The sequence below is a fragment of the Mauremys reevesii genome, linkage group 1 (genome assembly GCF_016161935.1).
Source record: "Mauremys reevesii isolate NIE-2019 linkage group 1, ASM1616193v1, whole genome shotgun sequence".
Taxonomy (NCBI): domain Eukaryota; kingdom Metazoa; phylum Chordata; order Testudines; family Geoemydidae; genus Mauremys; species Mauremys reevesii.
The window spans coordinates 184,709,863-184,733,819 of NC_052623.1; the positions used below are offsets into that span (position 1 = coordinate 184,709,863).

The following is a 23,957-nucleotide window of genomic DNA, read 5'->3' on the forward strand; positions in this document are numbered from 1 at the left end:
TTTTTTTTTTTTAAACTCGAAGTTTTGTTTTAAGGCCTGCAACTTGCCCTGCGCGCAGGTTTGAGTTGCTGCCTGGTTTATGATTTATGCTTTTAATTGCTTAATTTTACTTAAGTACACTTTTTTTTTTTTAAAACTACTTTATTGCCCAGTTTTGCTACGACTGGGGGTAGATTTACCTGCCACCCTTTTTGGTTAACCAGGGTGGAGAGAGGAATGCCAAACCCCTTTTTAGTTTTTAGATTTACTGCGGCTGAGAGTGGGCACACCTTTAATTATGCAATTTTTAACATATTACACCAACACTACCAAACAAAGCAAACATAAAACAACAAGGGTAAAACAAATAGATGGTGTAAATTTTGCAGGGCTTTTTTATTTTTAATTGCTTACCAAACTGACCAATTTTTGTTAACAATTTATTTTTTATGTTAGGTGATTAGGCTGACACTGCAGGACATTGGGGAAGATAAAGAAAACACACCATATAACCAAATAGCATAATTTGCGTTGATTTTTGACTTTGAACGCAGAGGAACTTTTTTTTTATTTCTGGGCCAAGCTGAATTTTAAATTAACCCTTTTTTTTTTTTTAATAGACAAATTGCTCACACTGTGTTAAAGGCTTTTTTTGGTGATTAAAAGCTTTTTTGAGATGTATGATTTTATTTAGATTGAAGGCACCTTTTAATGGGCATTGTTTAGATGGATTTTTAAACGTGTAAAGACTTTAATTTATACATGTACATTAAAGCCACCACATTGCAAAATATACATATTAATCTTACCACTGCTGCAGGCAATCATATCATTTACTAAAAAAATGCCTTTCATACAGCTTATAAAGTATCTACTTTATGTACTAAGATAATATATTGTGCTTTGTAACCAAAACTGTACAGCAACCCCATTATATTACTGCTATAAAAATATTATTGTTTATAGTGCTGTTAATTAGCTTAAAATTATATTATTGTTGTTAAAAACATAATAGTAATACCTTTCATGTCCATGCTAATCATGCATTGTCATTACATCCAATAAAAACCCCTAAAATTAAAACATCTAATATAAAATATAAAATCCATAATTTAATGCAAATAAAAATTTAAAAATATCTGTTATACTAAAAGTACAAAAGGGGGGAGTGTGGAAGTAGGAAAAAAATTAACAAGGATTTGAAGGGGATCTTAATGCATGTCAGTCAGCAAGAGTCAGGCTAGTAGTTAGCAAGAGTTAGGCCACACTGTAACCCTAATGACGTGAGACTTGTAGAAGCGAGGATGGTGTAAGGCGAAAGAAAAAGAACTGTGTGAGAAGTTATTACGACCTTGCAACTAATAACCAAATATGTAGACTGGCGTCTCCTAGAAGTAAGAAAAATAAAATAGCTTATATATAAACAAAATGCAATTGTTGCTCATTATTGTCTATATTATTGCTTGTTATCTATAACAAAAATATAAATGCTTGCTATAATTATTTACCTATTAAAAAACCTATCCAAAACTAAAACAACCCTGTGTCCTAGGGCACTCCCTCCCTCTATTATAATTATTAAAAAAATAATAAAGTATTTAATTTTGCTGCACCCAAAAAAAAAGTTTTTCTCCAACAATCTCAATACTGCAGCTAGTTCCTAAGGTAGTCCACAGGAATGAAGTTTTACAAGCTCCCTTTTTCCAACTCACTATCATTGTCATGACGTTCAGATTTTGAAATCCAGTCTGAATTTGCCATTTTATGTAACAGTGTATTTGTTTTTAAATCCAAAGTATGTCAACACTACCAGATTTCCAAACAGATGACAAAAAAAATAAAAAAAAAATACAGAAATTACCAAGACAAAAATAAATAACTTAAGGATATGTATACCAATTGAGTTACATATAATTCTAAGTGGAAAAGACTTTCCTATGTTTAGCAGAAGTGTTTGTTCAAAAGAGCAAGATTATATAAATTACGATCAGTCTGCACATTCAAATGATCATAATCAACGTTAGATATTACTCCATCCAACTCTTTACAAATAAATTAGCAGCTGTAGCCTGACATTTTCTGACACCTGGAAAATGAGGTTCAACTACGATTTTAGTATGGCTATAAAACTTTTTCTTTTGGTAGTTTATTTATGCTGACCCCACACCCCGCAAAAAGTAGTGCTATAAAAAAGTTTGAATTTCACACATTACCAAGAAATTCATCTGAAACGTAAAAGGTCGTGAAAACTGCAGGTCCAAAAGAAACAAATGATAGTCCAGTTATTTCCTCACTACTGAAGTTCATTACCAGTTATTTTGTAAAGGGATTTAACTATACATTTTTTTTAAGACAGAATGCTCAGATGTAGTTTTGTAAGTTTGTTTATATTTTAAAACAATGATAAAATGCATTTTCTCTTAGCTAAGGCCTGAGTTCAAATTTCTTCTGCAACAGCCAATGATATCTGAAACATGAGTTTGCTCTTTTAAATGATCTCTACATGTAGAAAAACATTCAATGGATTTTCAATATTAATCTAGGTCAGGGATCGGCAACCTTCGACACGTGGCCTGCCAGGGTAAGCCACCTGGCAGGCTGGGATGGTTTGTTTACCTGCCGTGTCCGCAGGTTCAGCCAATCGCGGCTCCCACTGGCCGCAGTTCACCGTTCCAGGCCAATGGGGGCTGCGGGAAGCAGTGCAGGCCAAGGGATGTGCTGGGGAGGGGAAAGGATGGGGGCCAAAGACAACAGCACAAGGAGATGACCTTCATTATGGACAGCTGTTCTCATCTCAGTAGCTAATTAGATGTGTTTTTACAAAATCTAGATTTCCAAGCACAAGGTAAACTCTTTTCACATATTAAAAAAAGTCAGAGGCAATAAATTCCAGACTCTTATGTAGACTCAGGCTGTATCATATGGATGAGTGCTGGATGGCATTTGAGTGAGATATCTGGTTAAGTACTGATAACATCATACCATGTGAATCCCAGTCATACTTTTAGGGAAGGAAATTTAAGGGGGAAAAAAAAGAGTCTTCAAGCACTTATGAAATGCAAGCTCATTGCACTGAGTTTTATACTTATAGTTAGTGATTTGGGAATGTTGAAACACCTTCATCCTACATAAAGGAGTTCTGTAGTTCATATTTAAGTCAGATGGGAAAGTTTCACCACATCGCCACCTCCCTAAACAAACTGCCCATTCTTTACAACCTTCCAAATCCATTAGTGAAAACCAAATCCAGAATAATGACACAGTGCAACAACTTGTAAGGATTCATTTCTGAAGAGGTAGAAGATTAAATGCTTCTACAGGGATTAACCCTTATGGTAAAAGCATGAACTGTGTAAAACCATATTTTAAGATTAGTTTCTGAAATACAATGGGTATTAACAGCTCGGTCTCTTCTCCCTTTCTATGAAAAGCTTCAGATGCCAGGATATTGGTAAAATGGTAACTCACATCAGGAAACTTGTAAACCTACTTTAGATTTTGATATCCTTTTCATTAGGCTGTCAATTAATTGCAGTTAACTCCAAAAAATTAATCAAAATTTTTAAAATCATGATTAACTGCATTTTTAATAGCGCTGGTAATAAATTTCAATTGGTATTCTATTTTTAAGTATTTTGGATATTTTTCTACATTTTCAAAGACATTGATTTCAATTACAACACAGAATACAAAGTTTACAATGCTCACTTTATATTATTTTTATTACAAATATTTTCACTGTAAAAATGATAAAAAACCGTTTTTTCAATTCACCTCATACAATTACTGTAGTCAATCTCTTTATCCTGAAAGTGCAACTTACAAATGTAGATTTTTTGTTACATAACTGCACTCAAAAACAAACCAATGTAAAACTTTAGAGCCTACAAGTCCACTCAGTCCTACTTTTTGTTCAGCCAATTGCTCAGACAAAAAAAGTTTGTTTACATTTACGGGAGATAATGTTGCCCACTTCTTATTTACAATGTCACTTGATAGTGAGAATAGGGGTTCACATGGCACTTTTTTTAGCCGACATCACAATGTATTTACATACCAGGTATGCTAAACGTTCATATGCTCCTTCATGCTTTAGCCATCATTCCAGAGGACATGCTTCCATGCTGATGACACTCATTAAAAAAAATGTGTTAATTAAATTTGTGACTGGACTCTTTCGAGGAGAATTGCATGTCTCCTGCACTATTTTACCTGCATTCTGCAGTATATTGTGTGTTATGGCAGTCTCGGATGACAACCAAGCACATGTTGTTCGATTTAGGAACACTTTCACTGCAGATCTGACAAAAACGCAAAAAGGTACCAATTTGATGATGAAATGCTAAGGGAAATTAGAGAGGCTATCAAAATTAAGAACCCAATAATAGTGGGGGATTTCAATTATCCCCATATTGACTGGGAACATTTCACTTCAGGACGAAATGCAGAGATAAAATTTCTCGATACTTTAAATGACTGCTTCATGGAGCAGCTGGTACGGGAACCCACAAGGGGAGAGGCGACTCTAGATTTAATCCTGAGTGGAGCGCAGGAGCTGGTCCAAGAGATAACTATAGCAGGACCGCTCGGAAATAGTGACCATAATACAATAGCATTCAACATCCCTGTGGTGGGAAGAACATCTCAACTGCCCAACACTGTGGCCTTTAATTTCAAAAGGGGGAACTATACAAAAATGAGGGGGTTAGTTAGACAAAAGTTAAAAGGTACAGTGACTAAAGTGAAATCCCTGCAAGTTGCGTGGGCCCTTTTTAAAGACACCATAATAGAGGCCCAACTTCAATGTATACCCCAAATTAAGAAAAACAGTAAAAGAACTAAAAAAGAGCCACCGTGGCTTAACAACCATGTAAAAGAAGCAGTGAGTTACTTTAAAAAGTGGAAGTCAAATCCTAGTGAGGCAAATAGAAAGGAGCACAAACACTGCCAACTTAAGTGCAAGAGTGTAATAAGAAAAGCCAAAGAGGAGTTTGAAGAACGGCTAGCCAAAAACTCCAAAGGTAATAACAAAATGTTTTTTAAGTACATCAGAAGCAGGAAGCCTGCTAAACAACCAGTGGGGCCCCTTGACGATGAAAATACAAAAGGAGCGCTTAAAGATGATAAAGTCATTGCGGAGAAACTAAATGGATTCTTTGCTTCAGTCTTCACGGCTGAGGATGATAGGGAGATTCCCAAACCTGAGCTGGCTTTTGTAGGTGACAAATCTGAGGAACTGTCACAGATTGAAGTATCACTAGAGGTGGTTTTGGAATTAATTGATAAACTCAACATTAACAAGTCACCGGGACCAGATGGCATTCACCCAAGAGTTCTAAAAGAACTCAAATGTGAAGTTGCGGAACTATTAACTAAGGTTTGTAACCTGTCCTTTAAATCGGCTTCGGTACCCAATGACTGGAAGTTAGCTAATGTAACGCCAATATTTAAAAAGGGCTCTAGGGGTGATCCTGGCAATTACAGACCGGTAAGTCTAACGTCGGTACCGGGCAAATTAGTTGAAACAATAGTAAAGAATAAAATTGTCAGACACATAGAAAAACAAACTTTTGAGCAATAGTCAACATGGTTTCTGTAAAGGGAAATCGTGTCTCACTAATCTATTAGAGTTCTTTGAAGGGGTCAACAAACATGTGGACAAGGGGGATCCGGTGGACATAGTGTACTTAGATTTCCAGAAAGCCTTTGACAAGGTCCCTCACCAAAGGCTCTTATGTAAATTAAGCTGTCATGGGATAAAAGGAAAGGTCCTTTCATGGATTGAGAACTGGTTAAAGGACAGGGAACAAAGGGTAGGAATTAATGGTAAATTCTCAGAATGGAGAGGGGTAGCTAGTGGTGTTCCCCAAGTGTCAGTCCTAGGACCAATCCTATTCAATTTATTCATAAATGATCTGGAGAAAGGGGTAAACAGTGAGGTGGCAAAGTTTGCAGATGATACTAAACTACTCAAGATAGTTAAGACCAAAGCAGACTGTGAAGAACTTCAAAAAGATCTCACAAAACTAAGTGATTGGGCAACAAAATGGCAAATGAAATTTAATGTGGATAAATGTAAAGTAATGCACATTGTAAAAAATAACCCCAACTATACATACAACATGATGGGGGCTAATTTAGCTACAACGAGTCAGGAAAAAGATCTTGGAGTTATCGTGGATAGTTCTCTGAAGATGTCCACACAGTGTGCAGAGGCGGTCAAAAAAGCAAACAGGATGTTAGGAATCATTAAAAAGGGGATAGAGAATAAGACTGAGAATATATTATTGCCCTTATATAAATCCATGGTACGCCCACATCTCGAATACTGTGTACAGATGTGGTCTCCTCACCTCAAAAAAGATATTCTAGCACTAGAAAAGGTTCAGAAAAGAGCAACTAAAATGATTAGGGGTTTAGAGAGGGTCCCATATGAGGACAGATTAAAGAGGCTAGGACTCTTCAGTTTGGAAAAGAGAAGACTAAGGGGGGACATGATAGAGGTATATAAAATCATGAGTGATGTTGAGAAAGTGGATAAGGAAAAGTTATTTACTTATTCCCATAATACACGAACTAGGGGTCACCAAAAGAAATTAATAGGCAGCAGGTTTAAAACAAATAAAAGGAAGTTCTTCTTCACGCAGTGCACAGTCAACTTGTGGAACTCCTTACCTGAGGAGGTTGTGAAGGCTAGGACTATAACAATGTTTAAAAGGGGACTGGATAAAGTCATGGTGGCTAAGTCCATAAATGGCTATTAGCCAGGATGGGTAAGAATGGTGTCCCTAGCCTCCGTTCGTCAGAGGATGGAGATGGATGGCAGGAGAGAGATCACTTGATCATTGCCTGTTAGGTTCACTCCCTCAGGGGCACCTGGCATTGGCCACTGTCGGTAGACAGATACTGGGCTAGATGGACCTTTGGTCTGACCCGGTATGGCCTCTCTTATGTTCTTATGTTATGTTCTTATGTTTGGGATCTCTAAAGATAGCTACAGCACGAGACCCAAGATTTAAGAATATGAAGTGTCTTCTAAAACCTGAGAGTGATGAGCTGGAGAGGATGCTTTCAGAAGTCTTAAAAAGAGCAACACTCCGATGTGGAAACTACAGAACCCAAACCACCAAAAAAGAAAATCAACTTTCTGGTGGTGTCATCTGACTCAGATGATGAAAATGAACATGCGTCAGTCTGCACTGATTTATATCGTTATTGAGCAGAACCAGTCATCAGCATGGACACACATCCTCTAAAATGGTGGGAGAAGCATGAAGGAACATATGAATCTTTACCACAACTGGCAAAAATATCTTGTGATGTTGGCTACAAAAGTGCCACATGAACATCTGTTCTCACTTTCATGTGACACTGTAAACACCAAACAGGCAGCATTATCTCCCACAAATGTAAACAAACTTGTTTGTCTGAGCAATTGGCTGAACAAGAAGTAGGACTGAGTGAACTTCTAGGCTCTGAAGTTTTACATATTTTTATTTTCAAATAGAGGATTTTTTGTATATAATACTACATATATAAGTTGTACTTTCATGATAAAGAGATTGCACTACAGTACTTGTATTAGCTGAACTGAAAAATACTGTTTCTTTTGTTTCTTTTTAGTGCAAATATTTGTAATAAAATAAATATAAAGTGATTATACACTTTGTATTCTGTGTTGTAAGTGAAATCAATACATCAGAAAACGTAGAAGACGTCCACAAATATTTAAATGGTATTTATTATTCTTTACTGGCGCGATTACTTGCACAATTAATAGCGATAATTTTTTTTTTTAATTACTTGACAGCCCTACTTTTCACTTAAAAAAACAAACAAATCTATATTATGGCAATAGATCTGGCATTATAAGTGGGGAGAAATACCAAAATAGAAAAATCTTTAAAAATACTTACTGAAGTCGCCAGTAAGAAACACTGCTTCTGCCCCTGGAGCCCACTCTTTGCAATATAGTCCACCATCCGCAAGTTGATTGACTCCAAACGTTTTGTAACTTTTTGAAAATTCATCAAGGCCGCCTTCATTTTCTTCAATGTTCTTCAATCGGTCATGAAACAGGGTATACCTTTCAAACAACAACATTAAATATATTTTAGAAAATTTAGCCATCTTATTTATAGTAGGTACTCAGATCTACACATGACAATTTCTTATTTTAATGCATACACAGGTGTATTTTCGATTAGGCAGAGTACAGTGGTGTTTCCTCAGACTATGGCACTATATCCCTTTATGTATTAAAAAAATAGCAGATATTTACTTCATGCACTTGAACTTATCTTGCCAATATTTTTGATACTGCAAAAGGTTTACAGTACAAAAAAGCCAGTCTCACTTCCCCCTACAGTAGGGGTAGTCAATAGATGGACCGTGGTCCAAATCCGATCACCAGATGCTTTTGAATGGACCCAAAAACTTATTTAAATTATTTTCTCTGGGAACCTTGACAAAAAAAAATAATTGACTACTCCTAGCCTACAGTTTCTTCACTTTACAGGAACAGTTTGTGGTTTAAGCTTACACACCGAAACTTGTGATTGACAGCCCAGAAGTCATAAGGTTATTAAATAATAAAAGGAGGACTTCACTCACACTAAGAAGCCAAGCAATTTTCCTCATGTGGCCTATAACCAATAGGATATAGGAAGATATCCTATAGGTTTGAAAATTTCTACTGCAAGTACTGTAAATACAATAGGATCTTAATTAAGCTTAGCATCCCACAGGTCATGGCCAGCAGCAGTGCAAGACATAGGCAAGAGACTTTTAATACCAGAAATATTTGAGAGCTACTGGACAAAGAAATAGTACTAGGTGGTTGCAAGTTACGTGAACTTTGTTCAATTGCTCAAAGGAGTCTCACTGAAGATTAGTAATGCCACAATACCATTAACGTCCCAGCCTTGAAGTGATCGTTTTGATCTTGGTGGCAAATTCTGTCACCCTTACCCTGAGTAGTCTCACTGTTTTCAGGAGGTAAGAGGTCAAGTATGAATAAGAGCAACAGAATCAGGCTCTTAAAACTTGAAATAGTTCTCACATGGATTTTAATCACTTAGCCTTCCCCCACACACCCTAGTATTCAGATGGGTGGTAGTTTGCTAACAAGTCCAAAACGAGTCAGACAACCCTATTATATGTTGAAGCTTGTATCCTTTTTAGGAGAAGATAAAGATTTCTTGGCTATCCAACCGCAAAATGGTCTACTCATCTGCCAAATTGCAAATTACTGTGTTACCTACAAAATTAAAATGCCAGAAATACGCTGTCTCCAAAATTTACTTATGCCAGTACACTTAAAGCTACACCCCCACTATCTACTCCCCAAAAATAATTTTAAGATACTGTTTTTTTTCTTTGATAGTAAGGAAAAAATAGAGAATGGCAGCACTGGAGTATAATAGTGAGTTTTATTAAAGATATCCACTTTGAAGAGTCATTCATTCAAAAGGGACCATCAGTCATAGTGACAACTAAGATATTACACCTTGAAGAAATGTCAACATCTGGACACCATTCTGAGATTAATTTAAAGTTTCAGTTCAGAATTGGTCTCTTCAGTGGCAAAGAACGTGTGATAGAAAGGTTCAAGATGTTCCATTTGTTGGTTATTTCAATTGAAACAGGCTTATTTATATTAATGTTTACAGAGAGTTTTATTATTTTCTTAAAATTAATCTCCCCAACAGCTTTTATTATGAAGACAGATATTCACCGTGAAACCACTGTGACTCAAAAGAGGAAAGCCCCAGGATATAGTAAACAATATACTCATACCTCCCTAATGCCCATCCCCTAGTATCACTTCTGCAAATTTGCTCATGGGTGTCATGCCTCAAAATTGAGTCATGATTCCTGCTCCGTCTAAGATCAATTTCATTTATAGTGCTATAGACAGAACAATGTGTCTTACAGGCCTCTGAATATAGAGATGTCATTTTCAAGAAAAAATGTACAACAGTTGATTTTTAACTTTTTTACAATTTTATTTGCATGCATTACATATGTCAAACACAAACATAGAAAAAAGATTTATAAAAAAAAAATTAAGAGAAAGGTTAAACACACCAGTAAAGAGCAACTCACTGAAACCTGCCTCAAAAGTTCAGCATCTGACATTTGGCAAGTTTATTCCATTATCAATAGGATCTCCTTGCAAGTGGAAGGAGCATTCCATTGGTTATAGATATTATATACTGCATATATAAATTTCTCGTTTGCTATACAACAGCATACTGAATGTGCCACACTTCAGTCTTAAGCCACACAGAAACCACCCCAAAAGTGCTGTATGCAACATTGTTTTTAACTAGTCATACTGCAGTGGCACCTAGCGACCCTCAGACCCACTATAATGCATATGAACTTAATTAGGCAGTCCCCTGCCTCAAGGAGGCCCCACTGAGGTCAGTTGGAGTTTTATCATTGACTTTACATAGAGCCAGGCTTTAATTTCACGGGTGTCTGTCTCTCTCTCTATCTCTATATGCGCGCAACAACAACAAAAAATGGTTACCTACGTAACAATGGTTACTGTTGTTCTTCGAGATGCATTGCTCATATCCATGTGTGTGGCCAGAGATTTTTGCCTTAGAGGTACCTGTGGGGATGGCTGTGGTGCCCTCTGGAGTACCATACTCATGCGGCATCATCACCCCCTCTGTTCCTTCTTGCCGACAACTCCGACAGAGGGGCAGGAGGACGTGTTGCTGATGTCCATTCCAAGAACAACAGTTATGAAAGGTAGGTAACCGTTTTTTCTTCTTCGAGTGATTGCTCATAGGCAACTCACAAGCAGAATCAATAGAGGTGTGTTCACAGTCTCGCAGCATGCAGCACTGCTTTGCCAAAGCCAACATCGTCTTGAACCTGCTGGGTCAGTGCATAGTGCGACGTGAATGTGTGGATGGACGACCAGGTCGCAGCCCAACAGATATCTTTGATCAGCACCTGAGCCAGAAAGGCAGCTGATGATGCCTGTGCCCTAGTTGATTGAGCTGTCACGATCACTGGCAGGGGCACCCTTGCCAGCTCCTAGCAGTAGCAGATACAGGCCATGATCCAAGATGAGATTCTCTGGGCTGACACTGAGCAACCTTTCATCTGGTCAGCTACAGCAACAAACAACTGTGTTGACCTATGGAACAGCTTTGTTCTATCAGCGTAGAAGGCCAGCGCCCATCTGACGTCCATGCGCTCCTCATCCGTTGCATGAGGCTTTGGACAAAAGACTGGTAAGTAATAGTCTTGACCAGTGTGGAACTGGGAGATGACCTTGGGCAGCAAGGCTGGGTGCAGACACAGTTGGACCTTGTCCCTGTAGAAGACTATCCAGGGTGGCTCCAATGTGAGCACCCTAATCTTGGACACCTTACGGGCCGAGGTTATAGCGACCAAGAAAGAGACCTTCCAGGAGAGAATCAGGAGGGAGCAGGAAGCCAAGGGTTCGGGGGTGGAGGGGGAGTGTGAGCCACGACAGCAAAAGATTCAGGTCCCAAGGGGGGGGACTGGGTCTCAGACATGCAGGTAAAGGCGCTCCAAACCCTTCAGTAAATGCCCCATCATGGGATGGGTGAAGTCTGACCAGCCTCAAGGCAGAGGATGGAACTTCGAAATGGCTCCAGATCTATCATGATTGAAAACAGCGACAGACCCTGGTGCTCAAGGTGCAGTAAAAAGTCCAGGATGTCCTGCATCAGGGCCTCATCCATGTGAATGTGTTGGTCCATGGCCCAACATATGAACAGCTTCCACTTTGCCACATATATAGCCCTGGTGGAAGGTTTTCTGCTGCCAAGCAAAACCTGCTGGATATCAGTTCGTCCGCACTGAGCCACACAGCAGCCAAGCCGTCAAGTGTAGCAAATTCTGGTGCGAGTGCAGCAGGTTGCCGTGGTTCTGTGACAGCAGATCTGGCCGATGAGGTAGCTGCAGCATACCAAACCAATGGTGACAAGGCTACAACAGGGCTATGAGGATGGCAATTCACAGAATCTTGCTCAAGACAAAGCAAAGCAATGAACAGCACCAGCAGGAAGGCATACATCAACACTCCTGATTATGGAATGAGGAATGTGCCCAACAAGGCGCTCTTGACCCTGCCCTACAAAGAACAGAACACGTGGCACTTCCTGTTCTGTCTGGACACAAACAGGTCCACCAGCGGAGACTCTCACCTGTGAAAGTTTAGGGTGACCACCTCCGGATGGAGCGACAATTTGTGGCGAGATGAGAAGTCCTGCTGAGGTGATCTGCCATGACATTCTTGGCTTCGAGCAAGTGGGCAGCTAGCTGCTCATAAGAAGGGTCCCTGAAGAGGGATGGGAAAATGGGGCTTGAGGGGCAGGAAGGAGGGATAGCCAGGAAGTGCAGGGTATAGCTTTGGGCCACTATGTCCACGACCCAGCGGTCCAACATAAACCACGACCAGGCCGAGCAGTAGGGGTAAAGGCAGTTGAGGAAAAGGTGGGTAGGATCTGGTCAACTGACTAGTGCGTCGCTCTCAGGCGCACCCTCAAAACGATCACTTCTGGCCCCCGGGTGTTTGACTACCCCAAGCTTGGTTGGCGAGTGGGAGGAAGAAGGGTGATGACGACTAAAACTAGCAGCCCTTCTCCTCATAGGTCCTTGATCAGGCTGTTAGGGTCTTGGTAGCAGCGGTGGTTGGAAGGGCTTCCTGGCTGATTGTGGCGTGTGCATGCCCAACAAGCGAAAGGTAACCCTAGTGTCCTTCAGTCAGTGTAGCTTGTCATCTGTTTGGTCTGAGAACACACCAACGCCATCAAAGGGGAGGTCCTGGATCGAAGCCTGCATCTCCTGGCAGAGGCCTGCAGTCTGGAGCCAGGAATAATGTCGCATGACCACTATCAATGCAACCACCCTTGCTAGCAAGTCCACCACGTCCCATGCCATTTGCAGGGAGCATCTGGACACCGCCGTGCCCTCCTCCATCAGCATGCCGAACTCTTGGGCCAAACCCTGAGGGAGGGATTCCTGGAAGTTTTTGAGACTGGCCCAGAGATTAAAATTGTACCAGCCCAGCAGGGACGGATGATTCACCACCCAAAATTGTTGGCTGACAGTAGAATAAATCTTTTTCCCAAATAAATCAAGTTTCTTAGCATCCTTGCTTTTGGCAGTCTAGGAGGTGGGGACCTGCTTGTCTTTTTCATTGGCTGCAGAGACAAAAGACTAGTGAACACCTCAGCCAGCTGTCTATGGGATCAAAGGGACCATCATCTGATTAAGTGGCCACTCTTCCATGGGGGGCGGGGGGGAAGGACACATCTATATTTTGTCAAAGAAGCAGGTCCCTGGCCACACAGACTGTCTCCTGAACATCAGTTGGAGAGGATTCTTGCACAAGAGAAAGGGTATAAGAGGAGAGGGTAGACACCCCAAATCATATCTCCCTTGCTTTCTACTCATGGCATCAACAACAGCCAAGGAACAAAGAAAGTATAATTGGACTACGGGGGAGATCCTGACTGAAAGAGTTCCTGCAGTTTTACTGGCTGAACCATGTGGGGAGATAGGCCTTTGTTTTGTGTTCGCTTAGCTTGTTAAGTGTTAATCACATTTTACTTTTTATTGCCTTGTAACCAGTTCTGCCTCATTACTGGTCACTTAATCTCCCTTTCCATAGTTAATACATTTGTTTAGTTGTTTTAGCTAAATCAGTGTGTTTGGATTGAAATGTTTGGGAAACTCCATTTGGGATAACTAGATTTGTACATATTTTCTGCTAATAAATGACAGACTTTACATGAGCTTGCATCATCCAGGAGGATGGAGGCCAGTAAAGGATGCACATTTTTGTTGTGAAGTCTGGGACTTAGTTTACTGGTGTTACTCTGTTATGTAATTAATGAGTGTCTGCACTCATACAGGATAGCTGGGAGTGATTTACATGCTGGAGGCTGTGTGAGATCAGGCCAGGAGTGGTTACTCACAGCAAAGCAGGGTAAAAAGCAGCCCAGCGTGGAGCATTGAGGGGACATAGTTATCCATCAGTCCAGATTGTACCCTGGGTAATGTCACAAATGCTCACCAGCAAGCTCTCTCAGCTTTCCCTTTTCCAATAAATTCAGTAGTAACCCTCAAACATACCCCATTAACCAAAATAAAAATAAAAAAGTGTTAGCAGAGCATCCAAATTCACTACTAAAAATGTTTTACAATATAAAATAAATTCTAACAAGTTATTCCAGAATTCTCACTCCAACATATTAGTCTTCCATCCCCACTCTATGTTTTTTCAGCAGAATTTTAACTCAACCTTCAGCTCCCCAGCACAGACTTCTTCAATCTGCTACTGATATCGGTGAAGTGGAAGGGGAAAGGTAGGCTGCCTGCCTCTGATGATCAGGCCACAGAGGGAGACACCATACTTGACTCAGGTAGATAACCATTTGTTACCTAAGATGTCAGCTATGAGGACTCCTGGGTTCTGTTCCTGACTCTACTGGTTATAGACAGCATAGACAAACAGTCTCCTTGAGTTATACACAGGAACTGAATCCAGGATCTCTAAATCCTAAAGCATTAGCCTCTATCACTTGAGCTAAAGGATCACATCCATGGAGGTACTAGCAGACTCATAAGCCTCTATATCTCACTGACCTAGTCACTAGAGATGGACAAAGAGAATGCTGTTAGTGTTACAGAAGTACATGGATTTAGACTGCTTCCAAAAGCCAGCACGGCAGAGTGGGAGAGACATAAGAATGGCCATACTGAGTCAGACCAAAAGTGCATCTAGCCTTGTATCCTGTCTTCTGACAGCGGCCAATGCCAGCTGCTCCAGAGGGAACGAACAGAACAGCTAATTATCAAGTGATCCATCCCATCACCCATTCCCAGCTTCTGGCATCCCATCTCTGCTTGCAGTGACCAACCTACCAGTTATCATCTGCAAAATGAGTTAAAAGGTAATTGCCTGGCCCTAAGGGAGGGATATGTGCCTGGTTAATAAGGGCCCTGTGCAGTGCACAGAAGTACTGGGATTAGAACCCCCGCACCTTTGGACTTGTAGCTCTCAGTGTCTGTTTGAGAAAGGGTCACTTATGCTCATGTTACCAATTGTGCAAGAAAGTGAGAAATGCATAAAAGATGAGCAACACTTCTCAGGTCTGTTCCTGCTCCTGCTGCAAACCCTACTCTATCAGGTCAAAACCAGATTGATATTGAAAGGAAAAAATTAGATATGATGCCTATGTTGGAGCATGGCAAAAAACTGGGATGAGGGTGTACCCATCCACCAGTTCATTGCAAGGGGATTTACAACAGCAACAAAAAGGCTGTGGATCACTCCTTCAAGCCACTGCAATGCAATGTACTGCTGACACTCCTTTACCATCACAGTTACAGTTCACCTATTTTTGTCACTTACGTCTAGCCTTTACCTACATCTGCTTTGCCATATCTGCTGAAAGGTTTGAATTTGTATTAAATAGCCACTTTATTCCTTTTAGTCTCCACTTGTTCTTTCCCCATTTTACTCATTCTTCAAGTCCTATTCAATTCAGCTTATATATTTTAGAATAGGTGAACTAACATTTGTGCAGGAGTGTAACATATAAAGTGAACAGAAAAGATTAATGTTCAAATAACTTGCTTTAGAAGCACCAAAGGTCAATGGCTGACTTTACACAGATCAGCCCATTAGAGGAGCCTGTCACTTTGCTTTTTCGATAAAATGGACATTTCACTCATTTCCGCAATGATCCAAGGATGTCTATGTGTGGGTGAATGTGTCCTTTCTCTATAAGTTCTAGCTGCACTATTAAAGTCATTCCATATGCAAATACTTCATCTTTCCCTCTTCTTTGAGCTATTCATTGGAATGCCATGGAACCCATGGTGGTTTAACATTACATTCATCCCTCCATTGATCACCAACAGACAGCACCAATCTGGAATCAAAGTTAAAAGTTCAACATTTTGCATAGATAGGAATGGGTATGTTTTATTTACTGTAAAAGTCCTGATGTCCCTTTTATGTTTTCAAATTCCAGTACATCATTTGTCATTTTCATTTAAATGAGGTACAAGGACTTGTGAGCTCTTATGGAAATTAATGTTTAGTGTACAGTAAATCAGAATGGAAGCCTTGCATGAGGCACAGTTAACTAGGTCAAATTTGCGAGTATGTGATAACTATAAAAGAGTCTTCTACAGGAAACACAGCCTTGTAGTATCCCACTATAACTAACTGAAATTATTCTACATTTCCTTTATTGTCCCCCTATATACACAATTTAAACTATCCCTACTGTCACTTCAGCCTGCAAGGTTTATTATGCCTTTCACCTTGAGGGAGTGTCTGCGGCTTCTTAAGCAGGTACAATCTCTCAATAGTACAAATAGAGCAGGCCAACAAAAGCCTATGGCGGGGCTAAGCAGCAGCTGTATTTTAATTACCTTTCTTACTTCCATTAAAAGTAGGAAAAATGTTTACTGCATTCTCCTCATCTCCAAACCAGTAACTAAGTCTGCAGTAATAATGGAAGATACAAACTGGACACAATGTTTAAAGTTAAACAAATTAATTCATTTATACTATGGATAACTAATGAGCAATTATTTGTTCTGCCTAAAGTTCTCCATACAGAACATCTGATTTTTTAAAAAAAATAAATTAAAAAATGCAGTAACATGCGAGTCCCAGCACTGAAATATATCTTAATTTCCACAAATATGATGAAAAGAATCGAGAGTACTCGGAAAGATTAAATGATAATTATAAAGTTTTTCTTGACATTTCCAGTCAGCAGCTGCTAATTCTGGTAGAGATATAAATACTAATAAGCAATTAAATCTAATAAGTAAGCAGTTTATTTTAATAATATTTCAGCAAGCAAACCATTGCTAACTTTAAAATTCTGGCACAGTGTTTTCTTAAACATGGAATAAATTAGTTAAAAATGTAACCCTTTCCCGATTTTATTTTCTCATTAATATTTTACGATATTAATGACTGTACTGACAGCAATTTGGCAGTCAGTGCATCTTGCAAGTTTTTTCCAGTTGCCTAACATTCAACATCCACACTGTTAATTCAGAACTAAAAAGGTGAAAGTGATTAGAAAAAGATTTAAATCCTGATTTATTTTTTTCCATAGGTCATTTCACTGATTTTTCTGATCAGATTCCAGAATTTGAGAGCTGAGTTACAAATATTTAAAAATTTACCCTTCCCCAATATCAATTTCTTTCTACCAGAAGCCTAGAGAACTAGTTACTAAGGGTAGGTTTACACTTACCTTCCGGGTCGACGCAGTGAGTTCGACTTCTCGGAGTTTGAACTATCGCATCTGATCTAGACGCGATAGTTCGAACTCCGGAAGCGCTGCGGTCGACTCCGGTACTCGACCACTGCAAACGGCGGTGGCAGAGTCGACGGGGGAGCCGCGGAGTTCGACCCCGCCGCGTCTGGACGGGTGAGTAGGTCGAACTAGGGTACTTCTAATTCAGCTACACTATTCACGTAGCTGAACTTGCGTACCCTAGTTCGACCCCCCTTCTTAGTGTAGACCAGGCCTAAAGTACCAATCCTGCAAAAATACATGCACATAAACAACCCCATTTGCTTCAATACGGCTACTCACCTGTGTAAATCTTTGCAGGATCAGGGCCTAAGAAGCATCTCTAGCCATCTGAAATTCTGGAATATCAAGTATTCCATTTGAAAATGACAACTAAACTTGGTAAAATAGTGCTCTGAATCAATTTCAACAAAGTTATTCAAAAATTTATTTTTCATGGTAATCAGAGTAGTTAGACTACATTTTTCATTTACAGCAGTCAAAACTAGAGTTTAAGCTTTCATTGTATATACTTTCCTAGTACATACTGGCTCCATTTAACTATGTAATATTTCCTGTTTAGTCCATTATTGTATAAAGATATTTTCCTACAAACATTTTAAGTTGAAGAGCAGCTATTTCACTCAATGCGCATTGTTTCAATATACCTGTTTAACATCTAAATTGTAGATGGATTGCATATGGAAACAGGGCTGTTTGTTTTTGCTATAAACATTCTCTTCTCTTCAGTGATTACCATGGCAGGGTTTTGATTTCTGGTTTTGGGTTTTTTTTTTTAAATAAACATAACTACAGAGAAACCACATCACATTTGAGCAGAATGCTGTGGAAAATGTAAAGCTTTCTTTCTAGAAATCAGTAGACTAAGACTGTGTTAGCTCACGTTTGATATTACACAAGAGAAAATAAACTGAAAGGTCATCTCAACAGTTACAGCATTGCCCTTTTCCAAGGTAATCAGCAGAGCATGTAGCAAAGACGTGAACACAAGCGTGACTGCAAAGACAGTAGCTGATAAAGAGGCATGCTGCCAAAAGTACATGGGACAAAATACTACACTTCCAATGCCAGCTGAGGAGTGTGGCCAATTGAAGAGTGTGGCATTGGTAATTCTGATTTATTACTTTAATCTGAAATTGTGTTCTTGTTAAGCATTCAAGTTTTCATATTGCCAAAAGACACCAGAATGTTTAATACTAACATTAATCACATACCTAGGTAAACTGAAAGAGCAATATAGTTATTAATTTGTTTGCAATGTTGAGACAATACAGTCATTAAAATTAATTTATCTAGTTTACTATGCATGTTTACTGTAACTATACAAACTCCTTTTGGAATTCAACAGGGTTTAAATTAAGTACTAGATGGTAAACCTTTTTTCCATATTAAAATAAGCCGCTTAGTTTCTTCTCAGCACAGAATACTTACTGCTGGAATCTTCCACACAGACTTCTCAATCATATTAAAATAAGCTTTAAGAGCAAAAATAATTCAGAGTCAACCCTCTTAAAAGTTTTATTTACTTGAAGTATTTTAAATGGAGCTGTAAGTAATAACATAACAATTCCCAGTTGAGTCCACTGTCAACTATTGCTAAAGGACTTATTTTGTATTATCAGATATCAAGGTTGAGTCTGGAAAAAATAAACTCAACAAGTCCCACAGCAACAATGCTGACAGCTACAAAGTCCGAAACAAAACTCAGACTAAAATAATGGCTGCACACAGGTTTTGGAAAAAACAGGGATAATGCTGATCACTTCTGAAGAGCTTTTTTGGTTGGTAATCCCTACTATTCCATAAAGCTTAAGACTTTCTTTACACATTGACAAGGCTAAGGAACCCAAATATCAAGGGAATAGCAATGGGCACTATTTATAAAACTTCCTTAAAATATTTTTTTGTATGATTCAGCACACCTCTACAGATTGTTAAGGACCAAAGTTCTGCACATAGTGACCTTGGTCCACAGCACTTTATTTCTACTGCATTTAATTTTAGTTGGTTGCAGTGTGGAATGTGATCTTTAAATGGCCTTTATTAGTTTGTCACAGCAGCGAACATAAGAAGTTATCTGTTTCTTCTCAAATTTGGACTCCTTGTGTGCTATATTAGTTTGGCTTCAGTTTTCTTGTTAATTCTGCAAGTAATGTTATTATCTTAAAGGAGCACAATAATATGCTGAATAAGATTTACCTTTCTACAGTGATACTGAGCAAAATAAACTTTATACAAAAATCTTAATTCCCTACCAAAAGGGGAGTGGGGGGGACATCATCCCACAATGTCAGAAATTCATTCCTTGCCAACTTCTCCCAAATCAGCAGGATTTTGACTGGCACTGCTGGTTATGTTAACCATGCATCCCCCTTTTGAAGGAACATTGCCCAAACTTACTCCACTGTTTAACAAAAAGCACTATTGCTAAAGAGAAAGAACAATGAAGCAGCAATAGCTGCTCCAGCTTCACTATGAATTTCCATAATAAGCCTACTTCAGGTCCCTCTAGAAGTCATCAGATCACTATCTGGTCTTTGAAAAGAGTCAGTACCAGTTACTTAGAGGGAGAGGCAAGAAACCCTGCTGCTGTGATAAAAGTCTGTCCATGGGTGCGGGGAGAGAAGAGTTTCTTCCCAACTTCTCTCCATCAGTAGTTGGCCTCTGCTCTGAAGTATGAGTGTTTATATTCCCAATACTTTTTGGTTGCCTAGTGTAATTGTGGATGTTCATTATTCATACAAAACAAATAATCCTTTAAATCCTACTGAACTCAACCTCATTTACATTGCAATGAGTTCCAAAGGTTTATTATATATGATGTACAAATATTTCATTTTATGTGCTTTAAATTTGTTCCCTTTCATTTTAATTGACTTCCCCCTTGTCGTATTACAGGGAAGAGTAAATAGTATCCAATTTACTTCCTCTATACTGTTCTTTTATTATATTGTACTTCTCACATTCCCTCTTATTAACCTGCTTGCCAATAAACTTTCCACTCATCCTATGGACATTTTTGCAAGTCTCTAATCATTTGTCACACACTCCTGGATCACTATCTTTTTGCTTTAATATGACCAAAACTGCTCAGTTTTCCAGGCAAGTCAATATAATGCCATTATATTTCCAACAATACTTTTCTACCCCATTCTTTACACATTCTAACATTTTAGGATATTCACTAACACTGCACTTTTGACAAAGCTTGTCTACACTCTGGACAACTCAAGTAAACTCAGTTCTTCCAACCCCCAAAATGTGACTGACTTTACAGACAATCATTTTAGAACCCAGTAATTTGTATGGAGTTGTCCATATTATTTCTTCCAGAATAGAGTCTCTCGTATTTGTTTGCACTGAATTTCATCCATTATCATAGTGTCCATTTGTATACTTTTGTTAAATATGAAGTCTTCCAACCTGACTAAATTGTGTCATCTGCAAATATTGCCCCTTCAATATTAACCCCATTTCCAGATTAAGATTATATTAGAACGCTGGTCCTAGTACCGATTTTGAGGCTTGTCACTGTTAATCTTGTGCCATGTTGAAAACTGACCATTTCTTCCTTCTCAAAACATTTCCTACTCTTAAAAAATATTTCTCACCCCCTCACTACTTAATTTTCTAAGAAGCCTTGTGAAAAATAAATTGGTCATTTCAACTAAATTACAACTGTGGTTGTGACCTAAAATCCCTGTAAACTGAGTGGCTGGGCAGTCACCCAGCAGGCTATCAAGTGCCATGCAGTTCAGGTGTCCCTCCTCCCACTGCCATGTGCTACTCCTGCCCTCTGCCTTGGAGCTGCTCCCAGGAGCCTCCTGCTTGCTGTGCAGAGCAGGAGAGGGTGCTGATGTCAGTATGTCCCTGTACCCCACCTCCACAGAGTGCGGGGGGGGGGGGAAGGAAGAGAACACAGCAGGGCTCAGGATGGAGGGAGCTTGCTGGCAGCTCTTGCTGTGTCTGAACTTACTGATCTACTTAAAAGGGCAGCATACTTAAACAGGCAATGCACGTCTCTCTCTCTCACACACACACACACACACACACACACACTGTCTTTCACCTCCCAACACATACTTTTACGGTTGTTATTTATTGATACTTCTTGTGTTATTTTAGTTTTTTGACTGGTCTATGTATTTCATAATTTTTATTTCTCTCAAAAATTTAAATTTAAATTTTTGAGTAGTGAGTTCTAAAATGCCTAACCTGTCCTGGCTACAGTAATTATCCCTATGGTAACTTTTAAAATATTATATATTTATTTTATCTATGTTTTGGTTTCTACTGGTGGCATCTGCACATTACTTCGATATGGTGCACATAAAATTCATTCCGCACATAGACTGAAAAAATTAGAGGGAATACTGGTTGTGACCGGTCATAGATGTATGTCAGATTTTACATCCTGTCTGAAGCCAGATCGAGACTTCTCGTATGTGAAGCACAAGCTGGCAGCTATGCTGGAAGAAGAAAAAATATTGGATTCAAGGGACAAGTAAAGACACTACATCACACCAGAGAAGCTAAGGCGTTCTTGGACAGCCAGATTAAGGAAACATTACTACACTGGATTCAAATAAAGGAATAATGGAAGGGGGGAAAAAAAGTCAGGCAAAATAGACATCAAGGCCTGGCATTCCTGGCTAGTATTTGTGTAGCAGTGAGAACAGAAGTCAGGCTTCCAGAAACAGAGCAGAAACAGCATTTAAATTCTGATAAGCAGAACTACCACCTTGCTATTTTTATTTATTAATCATTTTGACTTGTCAACTAAGTCAATTGCAAACACAATACTACTTTAACAGAAGTACCACTGAAGAAACTTCATGAAGACAATAAAACAAAACAAATCAAATCTGAGAACATGTCTCCATCAAGCAATCAAGTGCCTTAAGAGTTCATAAGATTTTTAAAAAAGGACAAATCCTCATGAGAGTTTACTGTTCAATATCAGTTTTTCAAAGTTTCTCTTTGCTTCATCTATTTAAAAGGACATTACATGCCCTCTTTTGGTGTCGGGCTGGTGTGCTTCAGAAACGGAAAATCCTCAACTTCTGTTTCCTTCAACCACTCCCATCTACCAGGAACATCTTTGGACTATTTTCTTCCTATTCGGAGAATGAGTAACAGGCATAAATTATAGTGGGATGCTTTTGATAGTGGGATAAGAGACCCTATCTGATACAGAAGTGGGGAAGGTAAAATTTGTAGAGGTCTGCATGGGTATCCAATATCATAGTAAATAGATCCTCATCCTAATTTCAGAGAGTAAGAAAAAGTGGTGAGATTCAAAGTTTAAAGTGGATCTGACATTGGTGGGTGCTGTTTAGGCATGGTGTAGGTTGGTTTGCACCAGTTCTCTTGTTGCCTGTCTCTTCAATGGCCACTTTGAGATGAAACACCACTGGGAGTGGAGAAGGGGTGTCAAGGAATAGTGTTTTAACAGGCCAGGGGAGAAAAGGGTGGTTTAGATTAGGAGCAGGGAGAAGAGATGTCTATTTGTGGTCTTTTAAGTGAAGTTTTCCCACTCTGTGTGTGATAGTTTTCTACTAAAACAGAGCACTGGATGGGCACTTTTGATGTATAAAGTTAAACAATAAAGGTTCACGGATGTAAAGTTTGTCACCCATTGCTTAAAAGGGTTGTTTCTGTGCTTAGCAATTCCCCCACAACTGCACTAGTTTCATGAGTTTTAATACTCTTCTCACTCACAAAAGCAGTCTGAGCAGAGATTGTGCCACCTCTCTGGTGCTTGTTAAATCACAGAATCATAGACTTTGAGGTCAGAAGGGACCATTATGATCTAGTCTGACCTCCTGCACAATGACGGCCACAGAATCTCAACCACCCACTCCTGTAACAAACCCCTAACATATGTCTGAGTTACTGAAGTCCTCAAATCGTGGTTTGAAGACCTCAAGGTGCAGAGAATCTTCTAGAAAGTGACCCGTGGCCCTCCCCCCCGCTGCAGAGGAAGGTGAAAAACCTCCAGGGCCTCTGCCAATCTGCCCTGGAGGAAAATTCCTTCCCAACACCAAATATGGCAATCAGTTAAACCCTGAGCATGTGGGCAAGACTCACCAGACAGCATCCAGGAAAGAATTCTCTGTAGTAACTCAGATCCCACCTCATCTAACATCCCAACACAGACCATTGGGCATATTTACCTGCTAATAATCAAAGATCAATTAATTGCCAAAATTAGGCTATCCCATCATACTATCCCCTCCATAATCTTATCAAGCTTAGTCTTGAAGCCAGATATGTCTTTTGCCCCCACTACTCCCCTGGGAAGGCTGTTCCAGAACTTCACTTCTCTAATGGTTAGAAACCTTCATCTAGTTTCAAGTCTAAACTTCCTAGTGTCCAGTTTATATCCATTTGTTCTTCTGTCCACATTGGTACTAAGCTTAAATAATTCCTCTCCCTCCCTGATATTTATCCCTCTGATATATTTATAAAGAGCAATCATATCTCCCCTCAGCCTCCTTTTGGTTAGGCTAAACAAGCCAAGCTCTTTGAGTCTCCTTTCATAAGACAGGTTTTCCATTTGTCGGATCATCCTAGTAGACCTTCCCTGTACTTGTTCCAGTTTGAATTCATCCTTCTTAAACATGGGAG

At 39.3% G+C, this 23,957-nt stretch overlaps 1 protein-coding gene across 2 annotated transcripts in view; it reads right to left on the minus strand.

Annotated features, from left to right (window-relative positions):
• GBE1 (1,4-alpha-glucan branching enzyme 1) overlaps window positions 1-23,957 on the minus strand; it is a 298,040-nt gene that overhangs the window by 226,332 nt on the left and 47,751 nt on the right. For both annotated transcript variants that reach the window (XM_039535439.1, XM_039535447.1), the window contains exon 2: window positions 7,896-8,065. In XM_039535439.1, the coding sequence (XP_039391373.1) occupies window positions 7,896-8,065 (170 nt within the window). The remainder of the gene's footprint in view (window positions 1-7,895; window positions 8,066-23,957) is intronic.